This window comes from Mixophyes fleayi, chromosome 1 (assembly GCF_038048845.1).
Source record: "Mixophyes fleayi isolate aMixFle1 chromosome 1, aMixFle1.hap1, whole genome shotgun sequence".
Classification (NCBI taxonomy): Eukaryota; Metazoa; Chordata; class Amphibia; order Anura; family Limnodynastidae; genus Mixophyes; species Mixophyes fleayi.
The window spans coordinates 31,670,614-31,687,250 of record NC_134402.1 but is presented as its reverse complement, the minus strand read 5'-3'; the positions used below and the strand labels follow the sequence as shown (position 1 = coordinate 31,687,250).

The window sequence follows — 16,637 nt, the reverse complement described above, 5'->3', positions numbered from 1 at the left end:
CTACCACTGTATATACTGTATATATAATGTAAGTGACTGGAATGTGATAGTGTTACAATGAAGGCAGTAGGAGAAGTGACGGTATGACATACCACTGTATACACCCCACTTCTACCACTGTATATACTGTATATATAATGTAAGTGACTGGAATGTGATAGTGTTACAATGAAGGCAGTAGGAGAAGTGACGGTATGACATACCACTGTATACACCTCCACTTCTACCACTGTATATACTGTATATATAATGTAAGTGACTGGAATGTGATAGTGTTACAATGAAGGCAGTAGGAGAAGTGACGGAATGACATACCACCGTATACACCCCACTTCTACCACTGTATATACTGTATATATAATGTAAGTGACTGGAATGTGATAGTGTTACAATGAAGGCAGTAGGAGAAGTGATGGTATGACATACCACCGTATACACCCCACTTCTACCACTGTATATACTGTATATATAATGTAAGTGACTGGAATGTGATAGTGTTACAATGAAGGCAGTAGGAGAAGTGATGGTATGACATATCACCGTATACACCCCCACTTCTACCACTGTATATACTGTATATATAATGTAAGTGACTGGAATGTGATAGTGTTACAATGAAGGCAGTAGGAGAAGTGGCGGTATGACATACCACTGTATACACCTCCACTTCTACCACTGTATATACTGTATATATAATGTAAGTGACTGGAATGTGATAGTGTTACAATGAAGGCAGTAGGAGAAGTAGCGGTATGACATACCCCCGTATACACCCCCACTTCTACCACTGTATATACTGTATATATAATGTAAGTGACTGGAATGTGATAGTGTTACAATGAAGACAGTAGGAGAAGTGACGGTATGACATACCACCGTATACACCCCACTTCTACCACTGTATATACTGTATATATATTGTAAGTGACTGGAATGTGATAGTGTTACAATGAAGGCAGTAGGAGAAGTGACGGAATGACATAGCACCGTATACACCTCCACTTCTACCACTGTATATACTGTATATATAATGTAAGTGACTGGAATGTGATAGTGTTACAATGAAGGCAGTAGGAGAAGTGATGGTATGACATACCACCGTATACACCTCCACTTCTACCACTGTATATACTGTATATATAATGTAAGTGACTGGAATGTGATAGTGTTACAATGAAGGCAGTAAGAGAAGTGACGGAATGACATACCACTGTATACACCCCCACTTCTACCACTGTATATACTGTATATATAATGTAAGTGACTGGAATGTGATAGTGTTACAATGAAGGCAGTAGGAGAAGTGACGGTATGACATACCACCGTATACACCTCCACTTCTACCACTGTATATACTGTATATATAATGTAAGTGACTGGAATGTGATAGTGTTACAATGAAGGCAGTAGGAGAAGTGACGGAATGACATACCACCGTATACACCCCACTTCTACCACTGTATATACTGTATATATAATGTAAGTGACTGGAATGTGATAGTGTTACAATGAAGGCAGTAGGAGAAGTGATGGTATGACATACCACCGTATACACCCCACTTCTACCACTGTATATACTGTATATATAATGTAAGTGACTGGAATGTGATAGTGTTACAATGAAGGCAGTAGGAGAAGTGATGGTATGACATATCACCGTATACACCCCCACTGTATATACTGTATATATAATGTAAGTGACTGGAATGTGATAGTGTTACAATGAAGGCAGTAGGAGAAGTGGCGGTATGACATACCACCGTATACACCCCACTTCTACCACTGTATATACTGTATATATAATGTAAGTGACTGGAATGTGATAGTGTTACAATGAAGGCAGTAGGAGAAGTGATGGTATGACATACCACCGTATACACCTCCACTTCTACCACTGTATATACTGTATATATAATGTAAGTGACTGGAATGTGATAGTGTTACAATGAAGGCAGTAAGAGAAGTGACGGAATGACATACCACTGTATACACCCCCACTTCTACCACTGTATATACTGTATATATAATGTAAGTGACTGGAATGTGATAGTGTTACAATGAAGGCAGTAGGAGAAGTGACGGTATGACATACCACCGTATACACCTCCACTTCTACCACTGTATATACTGTATATATAATGTAAGTGACTGGAATGTGATAGTGTTACAATGAAGGCAGTAGGAGAAGTGACGGAATGACATACCACCGTATACACCCCCACTTCCACCACTGGGCCTGTGTTGCTATGCTGTGCAGTAAATGGATTTGTATAACAATGAGCCGATATAGTCTCTCTACATCGCACACAAGTTATCCTTCATCAGATTTTTGCTCGCTAGAAAAACAAACTCTGTGGTTGAAGGACATTAGTGAGAACATTTTCCGTTATGCCTATTGTTTATAAATGTCTGGCTCATTCTAGGAAATTGGAAAATCTCAAAAACCACCCAAATACATCTTATACTGTATATGCTCTGTCTGACATGTTTCAGCCTGGAGGACGTACAAAACACCATACCATGGTGTGGCTGGATAAAATACTGGGTTCTATCACTGTTTGTGATAACTGGTTGTATTGCACACTTATTCCTTCATTGTGCAGTAAGCAGCACACTTATCGGTGTAGAGCTCACACTCGCACAAATCCAGAACACCCACACACAGTGCTTTACCGTCACAACAAATTTGGGACCATAAGAATAAAGATAGTGGGTTGGCCACAACTATAACAAATGGGCCGAAAGGAAGACTTCAACCAAAGCAACAGGGATCCACCCACTGATTCCTTGAGCAGGAAGGTTCAATGGATAATAGACGTCATCAACATAAAGACTGAAACCTCATTCTCCAGACGCATCATCATCATCATTTATTTATATAGCGCCAGCAGATTCCATAGCGCTTTACAATTGGGAACAAACATAAATAAAACAATACTGGGTAATACATACAGACAGAGAGGTAAGAGAATCCTGCTTACAATCTATAGGACAATGGGAGTTAGAAACACAAGGGCATGTGCTACATCATATTGCACAATGGACCAGCTAGAACGTAAAAGTATTGAATGGGCTGTGTGTGTAGCAATGTTGATCAGAGGGTTGTTGTCATGTGTTAGCTGTGTAGAGGGTTTTAATAGGGTAATCTAGGGAGATTAAGGTGGTGGTTGAGGAATATTATAAGCTTGCCTGAAGAGGTGGGTTTTCAGTGAACGCTTAAAGGTTTGGAAGACTAGAGGAAAGTCTAACTGTGCGAGGGAGGGAATTCCACAAAGTGGGTGCAGCCCGGAAAAAGTCCTGTAACCGGGAATGGGAGAATGTGATGAGAGTGGAAGAGAGACGCAGATCTTGTGCAGAACGGGGGTGTCGATTTGGGAGATATTTTGAGACAAATGAGGAAATGTATGTCTGTGCAATTTTGTTGACGGCCTTGTATGTTAGTAGAATAATTTTATATTTGATTTGTCCAATTATATATCTGAAACCCGCCTACCTTTTAGGAGGGTCCGGTGCTTGTGGTTACCGCTGCCGGCATACCAGGTCTAAAAATTGTATATAAATGTTATTTTTTTTTAACCCACGAGTACAAGTCAAGACCCAAAAAATTGGCAAGAGCAGGGATGTTGAGTTTGTGTAGGGTTGTGAAAGCTGATTTAGAAGAGTGGATCTTGTGCCACATAGAGCAAGCTCTGCCTATTGCAGTCTTCCTAGTTCTAAGCAGATGTGTTCTGCTTGTCCCATATGTAGTAGGTGTGTGTGTGTGTGTGTGTGTGTGGTGTACACACAGTATACTCATAAACTAATTCTCTCTTTCCCTACAGATACAGAGTCCTGTTACTGCTGTTCCAGTGGCTTCTGCACAAACACATTGGATTGCTTGTCTTGTGCGTCTGGTTTTTACCAGCCCCAAACCAGTCAGGTGACATGCCTGCCGTGTCCACGTGGGTTTTATGCTAAGTAAGGAACATGTTAATTGTTATGTATACAATTTAACTTTTTGGTGTGGCTTTATTATTACTATTCATGTTAAGATGAACAATTCAGTTTCATAGTTAAACACTGATGATGGCAAAAGCCAACAAAAATTCACATACAGTGAACATAAATTGTTGCAATACTCCACGTAAAAATTACAATTCTTTATAATTCCTTTGCATAAAGCAAGTTACATTTTAGAACTTAGATTGTCTTGCCTTCAATTAACATTCTTTACATAAGTTAGTCCAGTTGCTTTTTAAAATTTATTATTTTACCAGATCCGTCTTCATCTTAAAAACTTGTCTGTTTATGGGTGCTTATAACTTTTTTGGGGGCCCAGATTAGGTTTGAGAGTTCGCTTTGGCGCGCATGGTTCAGTTTTGAATTCTTATTGGATTTCTTGTTATAATGCTTTACTGTTTGTTACAGGCTGTGCACAGTATATTCTGTATATATTATGGGGCTCAGCCTAACCCACTAGCTGTTTTAGAACCCTTGTTTATGTGGATGTGATACTGCAAACTACGAAATAATTGTAATCAATGTGTTTCTACCATTTATCATGCAGCACAACAGGAAGTGTGACGTGCCAGTCCTGCCAACCTGGCTATTTCTCTAACGAGACGGCTTCCAAGTTTTGTCCACCCTGTGGAAAAGGTATGATCATACGTGTACACGTGTGTAGTTTTTCACTTGCACCCAAGCACCATGTATGCACAACTTTGAACTTTGTGTGAGCTCCTCACTGTTTTTATAATCCTCCCCTAATTAATAAGGTGCTTTGTAAATTGTTACAAACGTTTCAGCTGTATTTTATTGGGCAAGCGAAGCATATTTGTTTATTTCTGACCAACCTAGTTGTGTATATTGAAAAGTCAGCCAATGTGTTAAGGGTAAGTATGAAAAGATAAATGTGGACTCTCGCTTGCCCATTTCTTTACTATTCACTATAACATCTGGAGGACAGCCAGGGATAACACATAAAGGCATTAATAAAACTGGACCAGCATACATTGGTTCCTTTGTCTCTCTAGCACTCATCATCTGCTTGCGGGACATCTTCAGGCTGCACTCGCTCTGTGGAACTCGCTCACTCGTACGGCTTTGCTTCACACCAGCTTATCAATTTCCTAACCTCCTTATGCTGCTCCTGAATACCACTTTTGTACAAAAATAACACAAACCATTAATTCTCTTTCTATACTCCAACATCCTTCGGACTTCCAGACCAACATGTAGCCCCCACTAAGCAATTTTTCCCATTGTAATCTGGCTGGACCAATATGAGCACTTGGCCTCCTGAACCAAACTGCCATTTGTCCTACAGATTGTAAGCTTGCCAGAGGAGCCATTTTTACTTGTTTGCTAAGATCAAGTCTTGTGTTATCATTGTAGTTTTTGATTGCAGTGTATGCCGGTGCTGTATACATATGGGATAAATCTCACACATTCAATGCTTTTTCGTGAAGTATGGGAAACATTCTGGATCACTGATGGTGCAGGAAATACGCTTTTTGACACTGGCTAGCTTTGCGGTGTCAATTTTGGCAATGTCTGCAGCATTCATGAGTGTTAATGCTTAGTACAAAATAATTCAGTTCTTTGGGAGCACTCATTTAGGGAATTGTTGTGAACACTTCCTGTTAAAAAGATACAAGGGTTTGTTTAAGCCTGAGAAAAAATGAGTATCTGTCTACACCTTCTGTTTACTAATTGTGGGATATAGATATAAAAAAAAACCATGCATGCACGTTCCCTTTTAAAATTAGAGCTTGTATTTTCTGCAAAGGGGGTAAGGGATTACATAATTTGGTCATACATAGGCTATGGTTTTTAGAATAAGATTTTTGTGTTATGTAAAGCAGTGTAAATCCTACAATATGGCAAACTTTAGGTATCAGACAGGACCGATATACACATACATACAAAGGCTTATTTTTTGTTTTGTTTGTCTAGACACTGGCGTTTTTTACATCTGATAAGATTAAAACAAAGAGTATACTGTGTGGCGGTAACTTTGTTTATAGAGTTTGAGGGTGCATTCCTTCCAAACTCCAGTCTCCCTAAGAGACCATCACACTAAACGTATTGCTTCAGTGTTCCAATACATTTTGAAAGTCTAGATCATGTTCTCAAATTACCTGTTCAGTCTAATGATACAAAGCTAGGACATGTGGAAGGTTAAAATGTACAGCTACAGTAGTTCTTTGGTCAGGAAAAATCACCAGAACGCATAGAGACCTATGTTTGGCTGAACAAAACATGTTGACTGTCCAATCAATGACATGCAATTGTGTTACAGTAATTGTGGTGGGAAGTCCCCCTAGTGATGCAAGTAAGGTCATTCCCCCTAGTAGTTATGTCTGGACCTTGAGTAGATGAATTGGATATCCTCTACCACGCTCCCATAAATCTAATAGTGGCTGCTATTTCAGTCACTATTAGATCTAGTTTGCATTTGATCTAGGAGTGATTAAAAACAGAAAATGAAAATTTGAGGCTAAAAATAAGTTATATGAGTAACATAATTTACTTTTTTTTAGTTCTCGTTGAAAGTTAATGTGTTTCCCCACCAGTAAACAGATGTCTCTGTGGTGATTATGTTTTGTTGCAGCAATTTCATATTGGTGTTTTGAGAGTAGAAATAAATGTACAAAAAAGAACAAAACAAAACTTTTGAAGTCTAACAATAAGGGCAATAAAATGTGGAATGTAGTGTTAATGGAAGCGCTTTTTTTTTTTTTTGGCTGACATAGAAATAGCATGTGATGTTTTCTCTCTTACATAAAGGGGTATACAAGCCAAGCTATATAGGTCTATTTTTAAATGAATTTTGGCTAAAAGTTGATATTCTCCCTGTAGCTGCATAAACGGACTGTAGTTTCAAATGGTTATTTTGTTTGCATTTCTTAAAGCAAAAATGAATGTATGTTACAATTTTCTTTTTAATTTAGCAATAATCCCTGCTCCCAGCCAACAGAACAGGGACCTCCTGGATGTGTGCGGAAACTCTCCAACATCACCAGTCTTGTAATGCATTGGGGCTCTATGAAGATACCAGGTTTAATGTAACCCTCTGTGCCACACAGCTGGTCTACCTGGTACCTATCCAAGGTTCAAAATCAACCATGCAAATATCCAAAATTAAATAAAGAAGATTATTTAACAAAATGGTAGCACCAGACAGCAATGAACATGTTTAAATAATAAGCTGCAACAAATAACACTACAGTCTGGCACAGACAACATAGATGGTATAATGAACACCTCACCAGTATCCTAGTCACTCTCAGGGACTGCTGTCTATCCATCCAAGCTTCTCCTCCTCTATCCTTTGAGGCTACCAGCAAGGCAGCGAACCTGAGTCACTGTAACTCCACTTCTGGAGGACACTCCGCGCCACAAGTCCTGAAGAGGTAGATCAGGGCAAAGGCAGTACTCCAGGGACTGATTGTCCCTGCCCTGTCTACTGGCAGAGATCTGAATCTAACGCCAGCCTGACTTCAGCTACTACGGGGTAGTGAATGCCCATTTGCTGTTCTCTGAAGTTGGTATTTAAAGGCAGAAATGACCTTTCTTGGAGTTCCAGGACCTGCCTGATTGGTCCTTTTCTGTGTTTACCTTTTTCACAGATAGCAGATGATTTGCTTTTAATACAATTAGGGACAGGTATTTTGTTCTGTGGCCTTACAGCAGAAGTTGTTTAAACAAGTAAGGTTACAATCCAGAGACATTACATTTAAATATATAACGTAGTCCTCTATCTAAAGATTAACAAAACACATCTTTATCGCACCAGGAAAAATCTTTCTCTAGGATCTGGTTGTTGCGCTGCTATATCTGTCTATATTTATTATTAGGCAGCCATTAAACCTAGAGATGATGCACCCACACAATAAACCAGATATTCAAATGAACAAAAAAACGATGTGTCTTCATTGGGGCACTCTCAGGACATAGTAAATATAAAACATACTTAAAGTTTATTAGTATACATTAAAAGATATGTTGTTACATTATGTAGACCAGTGAAATATTAAAAGTTGAAAATGTAGCCTATAACCGAAGAAGTGAATTTTATGTAAACTGTTAAGACTAGCAAAAACTGCTAGTACGCGCTGCCCTCTCAATTATCCTAAACATCAAATTGTAAATAGGTGTAAAGATATGCCAGATATCGTTGCAGTTACATCGCACTACAAAAGTGCAAAGTTAATGGGAGTGAATCCAAAAACAGTGTTCATATCGTAAAGAGACTTTGCTGTTAGCAATCTCCCTTTCTCAAGGTGAGAGTATACAAACATTCAACGAAAACTGTGGGTTTAGCTGATACCACAGTCAATGTCAGCATATATAAAATGTAGCTGAATTGTATTACGGGAGATCAGCTGAATTCTCTTAGCGACTCTTAGTTTAAGAAGTGCATAATCAAGGTGTTGCCCTTATGTTTCTTGATAATTGTATGTTTAAATACAGTACGTTTGAATGCACTGTCTTATGAGTCGTGTTGGCACAAATTGTGCCCCTAAATTAGAATGAAACGGAGCCGAGTGAAAGGTTGAATTATCTCAGCAATATCTAGCTGTGCTGCATGTATCCATTAGGCTTTCAATGGACCGGAATCCTGATAAACCTATTCCATGAGCTAATAACTGGTCATATGTTACAGCAAGTTGATATTAACCCTTCCATTCGGCCCCACTCCCTGCCTATCTATTACACCTCCTAATAGATTTGTATAGCAAAATGATAATGAGGAGAGAGGAGCAGCGCGTGAGATGCCGACGCGCGTTTCACTACACTGAGCTTTCTCAAGGCAAACCTGAGTTGGCCCGGTGACCAATCCTTTATAGTAGGGGAACCTCCCCTTCAATGACGTAATGTGAGACTTCCACTATGAGTGATATAATTAAAACTTTGTGTTATACGGAAGATATCAAGTCATGAGGACATGTTTTTAACAGTATGCATAATTGATTAGATCCAATTCTTTATAGTAGGGGAAACTCACCTACATTAACATAATATGAGGCTTACGCTATAGGTGGTATTTGAGACTATATGTTGTGGGGAAAACATCAATAATAAAGACATACTGTTTTTAGTAATATACAGAATTGGTTTCATTTAAGGTTTTCAGATATACAGAACTCTTGTCATTTGTCCGATCTATAGATACCTTTAAGGTATATTATCCTAAATACGATATGAACACTGTTTTTGGATTCACTCCCATTAACTTTGCACTTTAGTAGTGCGATGTAACTGCAACGATATCTGGCATATCTTTACACCTATTTACAATTTGATGTTTAGGATAATTGAGAGGGCAGCGCGTACTAGCAGTTTTTGCTAGTCTTAACAGTTTACATAAAATTCACTTCTTCGGTCATATTCTACATTTTCATCTTTTAATATTTCACTGCTCAACATAATGTAACAACATATCTTTTAATGTATACTAATAAACTTGAAGTATGTTTGTTTTATATTTACTATGTCCTGAGAGTGCCCCAAAGAAGACACATCGTAGTCCTCTATCTGTTGACCTTGTCCCTATGCTAGCACACACAGACACACAGCTAAACAAAGACAAGTTGTACATTCTTACAGGACTGGTGGACAATAATCCTTTTGCCTAAGCTGAGACAATGGACTAGGTTGCAAGATAAGAAAAACACGCTGGCAGACATTTTAACTACTTACAAATAGAATATATACAAGTTTAAATATGACTGACAAATATGGGGAACTAGAGAGGGCTAGAAACAGTATATGTTTTATAGTCCACAGTTTGTGAGAAACCAGTTGCAGGCTGGTTGAGGTGATATTAATACCTCGTTTCACCACAGGTTTACATTGCAAAACTGGGGTGCGGAGGTTTGTTTCTATAAATAAGAAACCTGCGGCTCTACAGGTTGTGGAAGAGGAGTCTCTTTAAAGCTGCACCCACAGATAACCATGGGAGTTAGTTCTGTTACACACTCTAAAATGGCTGCTGAGAGAGAAGTGAGAGGGAGGCCAATCAGAAGCTGGAGTCTCGTTGATTGCGGCTTCTCATTGGTCCATGCAGTCCACACTACCCTGGAGAGGCAAACCATGGAGCACTGAGAAAAATGGCTGCATAGAACGGCCTCCCGTTTCACTTTACCCGGGAGCGATGTACGACTCGGTGAGACTCCACCCAAGGGCCTATTGAAATATCCCGTGGACAATCCAAGCAGTTGTCAGCCATAACCATTTATAAACACACAATGTGCAGATTTTAAACTGTTTTTTTACTCTTCTATCAGCAACCTATTTAATATGAACGCAAACTTGTGATTGTCTGGCAGTAAGCTCCTTTTTGTAGACTATGACCACAAAATAGGGCTTGGCTGATCTTGTAGGGAAAGCAGGGTGTTGCCCAAAATTAATTCAATGGACAATATGCAGCCTATATGGGAAAAACATTTTGCATAGCAAAGTCTCCTAATGTCCACCGATGCTTTTCTAGAGTCTGCTTCAGTCATGCAGGCAGCATGTTGTGCATTGAATTACGGAAAATAGCCTTTAATATTGGATCGACAGAACCCTAGTCAGTAATATTTTGCATTTATGTTTAACTTTGTGATTGTCCTAATCTAAGCTTCCAGCGGTAGCTGTTGTGCAAGAAGTTGATACAAATTCTAACTCTTATGATTTCCAATTACAGGTTTCTTTGCATCCAGCCAGAATGCCACTCAGTGTGAGCCTTGTCCGCTGGGGTCATTTTGCAAGTAAACTGCCTCTTTTACTCCTAGCTTTTTATGTCTGTACCGTAGTTGCACCACAGTAATATGACATAATGTAGCACCTAGTGTAAATAAGATTTTTTTACATGACTACAAACAGTGCTTTTATATAGAGCAGGCACCGAGCTCCAAGGTGACCTCTGTTATTATTTAATTTCAATAAGATGGATAGATTATTCCTTCTACAAAGCTGCTTGTGGCATTCAAATTCCCAAGTCTTATTGTGCTCTATTATCTTATGTAAAAAATATTCTACCAATAAGCATATGTGCTTATAACAGACATGCGGCCCTCCAAATACATTGAAATGTGTTTCTAATCCTATTCTACAAATATTGTTATTGGGGCTGATGCAGAGTAGTATATACGCTGGTTTGCATAGTGTATTTTACGCAAAATTTATCTGCACATGTACGGCATATACAGACTTTAACCCGGTTGTGCCTGGACAGGATTAAAGGGCCAACGCTTCTCCAGCAGAAATATGCACCTGTTATAAAGCAGGTTGCAAGTATGCGCTGCTGCTCATGTAGAGACTGAAGCATCTCCAGATGTATATGGGTGAAAATACGCTACCTTATTGTAATTGTATTTTTATAGAGTAAGTTAATCCTGTCCAGCACAAACCCTATAATAGATATATCTGTATTTCCACAGTATTACCAGTTGCAGCAGCTGTGTTGTCTGCCCTAAGGGAGAGGAATCTTTGACAGTCGGCTCCCTGGAGTGCACCCCGTGTCGTCCTGGTAAAATAAATCATTAGGTTATTATGCTACTAATGTATTAACTTTATGTGGGTAACAATTTTGTGGCCATAAGTAGATTATATCGATGGTGCTGTCACAACACTGCAGTAATTTATTGTGAGTTCTGTTACAATTAAAAGTCTGTTCAGACCTGCTGACCTGTATGGACACAAGGTCAGTTTTCAGATACACATGTAATAGTGGTGTGTAATCTCACAGGGTTCGATGTGTCTAATAAACAATGTATAATTAGATGGACCAGAACACTAATCTAAGTATCGTTTGAAAAATATTTGTTTTCTATACAAACTGTAAGGTTATGCTTCAACAAAGCATAATTTTAGACTTTGATGTCAGTCACTTACTACTCGATTGATTGATCAGATCTATACAGGGCTGTTGTTTTTTGTTTTAAATGTAAAATCTGTGTTGGGTAACTTTCATTGGCAAAGAAAACCTTTTATGCGTGTCATTTATTTATTGTTTAAAAATGTTGTAACTCAAACACGAGCGCCAGTAGCTAGCTCCGGAGAGTTCCCAAAATAGGGTACCTGTAGTAGCGATAACTATGAAGTTTTTGCTGAATATCTGGAACCTAGTTAACATGTAATTGTGTTCTTTTCAAGTCTAACATTGAGGTTTCACTTGTGGAATGTAGTTTAAAAAAGGTATATTGTCATTTTCTGCTGTGCCATTAGTAACGTCTGTATCTACATTGCTTGTTTAGGCATGTATAAAGGACCAGACGATGACAAATGCTTTTATTGCCGTGATGGTGAATACCAGCTGAACTGGGGAGGGGACCGCTGCGACGTGTGTCCTGTTGACCACTATTGTCCTGTAAGTAGATCGAAGATCCAGTTTATTTGTTTTCGTAGTTTAATCTAGAGAAGCTCCCAGAAGATAGAAAGCTTGTGTTTTCCGTGATATACTGTACATTTTGGGCTTCAAGATCTTATCTTGGACTACTGGGAACTGTGCATTCCGTAATTTTAAAAGGGAAAAATTGGAAAAGCCATGTGGGATATGAAGTTTGTACGCAACCTAAAATCCACCTTTTTTTTTGGTTCCAAATGAACTGACCATTAAACACATCTCTATTTTTTTTTAATTGTGGGTCGATAGGCTACATATTGGCAAAAGTAAGCACTGCGAGTGAAATATTTGGGGAAAGTGCTGTAATGGATGCATATACTCCTCGCGTCTGGCCGTAAACATCAATGCCTCGGCCCACCAGGGGTTTTACATATTTCTGCAGGCAAGGAATGAATGGACGGACCAGATGTCATGGTGCATCTTGGTTTTTTTTGGTGCATTATCGGTTATAACAGCCACCAGTTGATCCCCATTCATTGTTATTGATATGAATAGGATGTCGTCAATCTGCAGACATTTAAGTGTTCATATATTGAAGGCTGTAGCTCTCCCTTGGGGTCCATAATGCACAGTCCTACGTCAGACCCACCTTCTACGCACTGCGACTCTTCAAGCTATTTGTGTTGATTCCAGTGATAACTATTGGAGCCGTGTCTTTGACCACTAGCTTCCTAAAGCATGAGGCGCTACTGACATAGGGTTCTGCTTTTGGCCTACTTGCAAAATAAGACCCCTGTGGCAGGCGTCTGATGTCAACAAAGATACCGCCAACAGTGCAGAGGAGGGGATATCAGGAGATGGGACCCCATAATTCGTTAAAGGAAACCAGGATGGTTTGGTAAATTACTTTTCAAAATGTTTGCTTTAAAGGTGTAATTAACCCATCTACAAACCCAAGCTGGTGCAATAATATAATAATGAATGTATAGTTCAGGCCTGGCCAACCTGTGGATCTCCAGGTGTTGTGAAACGACAAGCCGGATCACGCTTTGCCAGCCGATAAAGCATGCTGCAACGTGTAGTTTCATAACACTTGGAGAGCCACAGGTTGGCCGAGCCTGGTATAGTTCCTCAATGACCTTAATCATTATTCATAAGACCGGTAATTAATGTCTTCCCATGTGTGCAGACACCAGACATTAGTCCAATAAGTTGCCCTGAAGATGCATTCTGTCCCCCTGGAAGCACAGAACCGAGGTACTGCATGGAGACCTTCTTACGTAAGGCTGGAGATGCCTGTACACTGGCCCCTCTCACCATTGCGCTACTAGTCATTTGTGCAGTTGGTAAGTTTGTTACATTGTGCGCGTGTGGTTTTGGTTAAAGTATACGGTGACCTGTCCATATTTCTCTTTTCCTGTACAGCGTTTGTTGTTGGTGTGGGCTGTGTAGTCCGAAAGCTAAGACGGAGAAGTGAGCAACGAGATGTAATGGGTTTCAGTTCGAAGTCTCCCCTACTACAAAGACGACAGTCTTCCAGCCCTGTCTATGGGATCGCTCGTGACTCAGAGCCTATGTATGCTGGCTGGTGATATGTGGGGGCTCAATGTATATACGCCATCTTGAAACATTTTTTTCAATTTGAAAACACCATTTCACTGTACAGCCTGTCAATAACCTGTATTTAATGTTTCTACTAGACTTTCAGCTCTTAGCGGTTGTGTACAGACAGTTGGTTACCTATGTAGTCTACTATAAATAGTTCTATCTAAAAATGTAAAATATATCTGTACATGTGAGCGAGTGTTGAATTATTTTGTACATGTTTTTAGGTTGTGTAAAGTAGTCTATAATGTCATTTTACAAAACTGAACTTCAATCAAATTTTTTTGGGTTTTCCAAATCATATTTGAGATGTTAAGTCTCCATTTTCAAATAGAAACATTACTTATGTGCTTGGCGTTGCAATTTTGTATGTAAATTACATAAGATGGGTAAAGGCAATCGCCAAGTCAACCTTTATTTATAGATCATAAACTGAAATCTGCACACCTGGGTCGTCTTCTATTAATTGAATGGGCATTTTAAATGTTCCCAAAAAGAATTATGGTATTGCTCCTAAGAGAATTGAATTACTCACTTTTGGCCAACAAGTAAAACACTATTTGCTTGTTTACATCCATCCAAACAGACAGTATGTTGCAGCAAGAAGGAACTATAAAATGAACAGGTGTCATTTATTTGGGCAAAACCATGACTTATCAACTATATTTGCTTCTAATACTTTCTAAACCAGGCCTGTCCAACCTGCGGCCCTCCAGATATCAACAGGTTGTCTACTGGCAAAGCATGCTGGGGCTTGTATTTTCACAACACCTGGAGGGCCGCAGGTTGGACAGGCCTGTTCTAAACGAACATCTATCTCCAATGCGTGCTGCTGCAAAGCAATATACACTGTTCTCAAACTCAGTATGTGAATGTCCAAAACTTAAGAGGTAGCTTATGGGAAAACGGGTTAATTATGGATTGATTTATATTGTTTTCTGCAGCAATCTTGGATGCATTCTGTTCTAAACTGTATCGGTGCCGATGCTTTGCACATTGTGTCATGACCCTCATTTCATTGTCAAGAGTAAAAGGTCACTCAAACAGTTGCCTGCTCTAATTTTTTGTCTACCCCATTATTACCACTTTCTCTTCTTATTCTCCTGAATTGCTGCGTATCAGAGGTATCTTGCAAGAGATGAAATCTTGACTTTCCACACCAACCATATATCCATATAACTATAGCAAAAGTGAAAAAAAAAAATACTAAAAAAAATAAATAAAATTGGCTCAGGACCTCACAAACATGGAAGATATGGTATTGGTGCTGTTTATTTACAGTATTACACATTCATAAACTATACCTAGTGTTTGTTTAATTGTAATAAAAGATGTTTCACACTTAAAATTGATAGCTGCAATTTAAACACCTCATTGGGTCTTTGTTTAATAAAGATGTGTATATACTCAGGCCTCAGATTTACTGACCTAAATAAAGTTCCAGAATTACATTTAAATGCAGAATATACTGATTTCACAAAAGCATAGCCTGGAGGAACAATAAAACACTGCTGAAAAACCTTGTTGGCAGCGATCCTACATGGAAGATATCTCAAAATTTAAAAAAAAAAATTAGATTTATTATTGCAAAATAAGCATTTTGAATTTGCTTAATATCACACAACATAAGACATAACATACCTTTGTTTTAGAATTCTAGCTAACTAGGCGGAATACTAGCTGCAGATCCAGATATAGCAACATTTATCTATTTACAATGGTGTAAATGTTCCTAAATTTTGTTTTTATTATTATGGTTAAATCCTTCTCCCTGCTGCTGCTTTGTTTTTGATATGACCTGATGATGATAAAAAAATTTTTTGTTGTTGCTGTGATGTTTTTATTTTTGAGTGTTCCACTTTAACGAGAAAGTGTGCTTTATCCTGGTTCATTTCTGACATTGCCATAAGAAGCAGATATGTTGGTGGAAGTGTCAGTACCTTACACTCACGGGGTACTGAGGCCAGAGTAATAGCCTTGCAGTTCCTTAGTGAACAGGCAATGATCTCTTGGTGCTGCACTTGTGAGCCATCAAGCATTCACTGTAAATGCTGTATACTTTTTTTTTCTTTTTCTAAGCTGTTTATAGCATGGTCCAACCCAGCTCAGGCTGGACAGACAATGGTTGCATGTGCAACAGGTGCCCATGGTGGCTCCACAGTCCAATACTCTATTTTAAGATGGTCTTTCCTCCCAACACTTCAGGGCTGCCTTGTCACCACCAAACCAGACTCACAGAATCTTGATTTGATTGTGAAGGGGAATGAAGTGGGGGATGCCAGAGCATTGCCTCTGACTGCCTTTACTCCTGAAGCTTGGCCGAAATTTGTGCAGCTCTGAAGATCTGTCACCAAGCGCTGATCAGCATTGAAGACAGTGCCGTCCTCTATGTAAAACAAACACTTGGCCTCTTTGTCACTCAGGTCCTGTGCGGTGAGCCCTCTAATATCTGTATTCTATCTGATGCACATTGCAAAGAGCTCTATACAACAAACAAAAAGAAGTGAAACAGAGCAGTCTTATCTGACAGAACTGGGAAGGGGTCAGTTGTTCACCAACACTGAGCTGTAAGTGCCAAGGTACATGGTCTTTCTCTATGGCTCAGGCTCTTGGAAACCAAAGACGTTTTGGCCAGAAAGGGAAAATGGCCATTAGTTCTGCTTCTTGCTTTTCCTCCAGGACACAAGGAATGAGTGGAAATGGAGGGAGGATATATTCC

The 16,637-nt window shown here is 39.2% G+C and overlaps 1 protein-coding gene across 1 annotated transcript in view; it reads left to right on the top strand.

Moving 5' to 3' along the window:
* LOC142121503 (uncharacterized) overlaps positions 1-15,329 on the top strand; it is a 29,597-nt gene extending 14,268 nt beyond the window's left edge. The window contains exons 3-9 of the mRNA XM_075194194.1: positions 3,822-3,957; positions 4,547-4,635; positions 10,673-10,736; positions 11,409-11,497; positions 12,225-12,337; positions 13,503-13,659; positions 13,739-15,329. Coding sequence (XP_075050295.1) covers positions 3,822-3,957; positions 4,547-4,635; positions 10,673-10,736; positions 11,409-11,497; positions 12,225-12,337; positions 13,503-13,659; positions 13,739-13,905 — 815 coding nt within the window. The 3' untranslated portion in view covers positions 13,906-15,329. The remainder of the gene's footprint in view (positions 1-3,821; positions 3,958-4,546; positions 4,636-10,672; positions 10,737-11,408; positions 11,498-12,224; positions 12,338-13,502; positions 13,660-13,738) is intronic.
* The last annotated feature ends 1,308 nt before the right edge of the window (positions 15,330-16,637 follow it).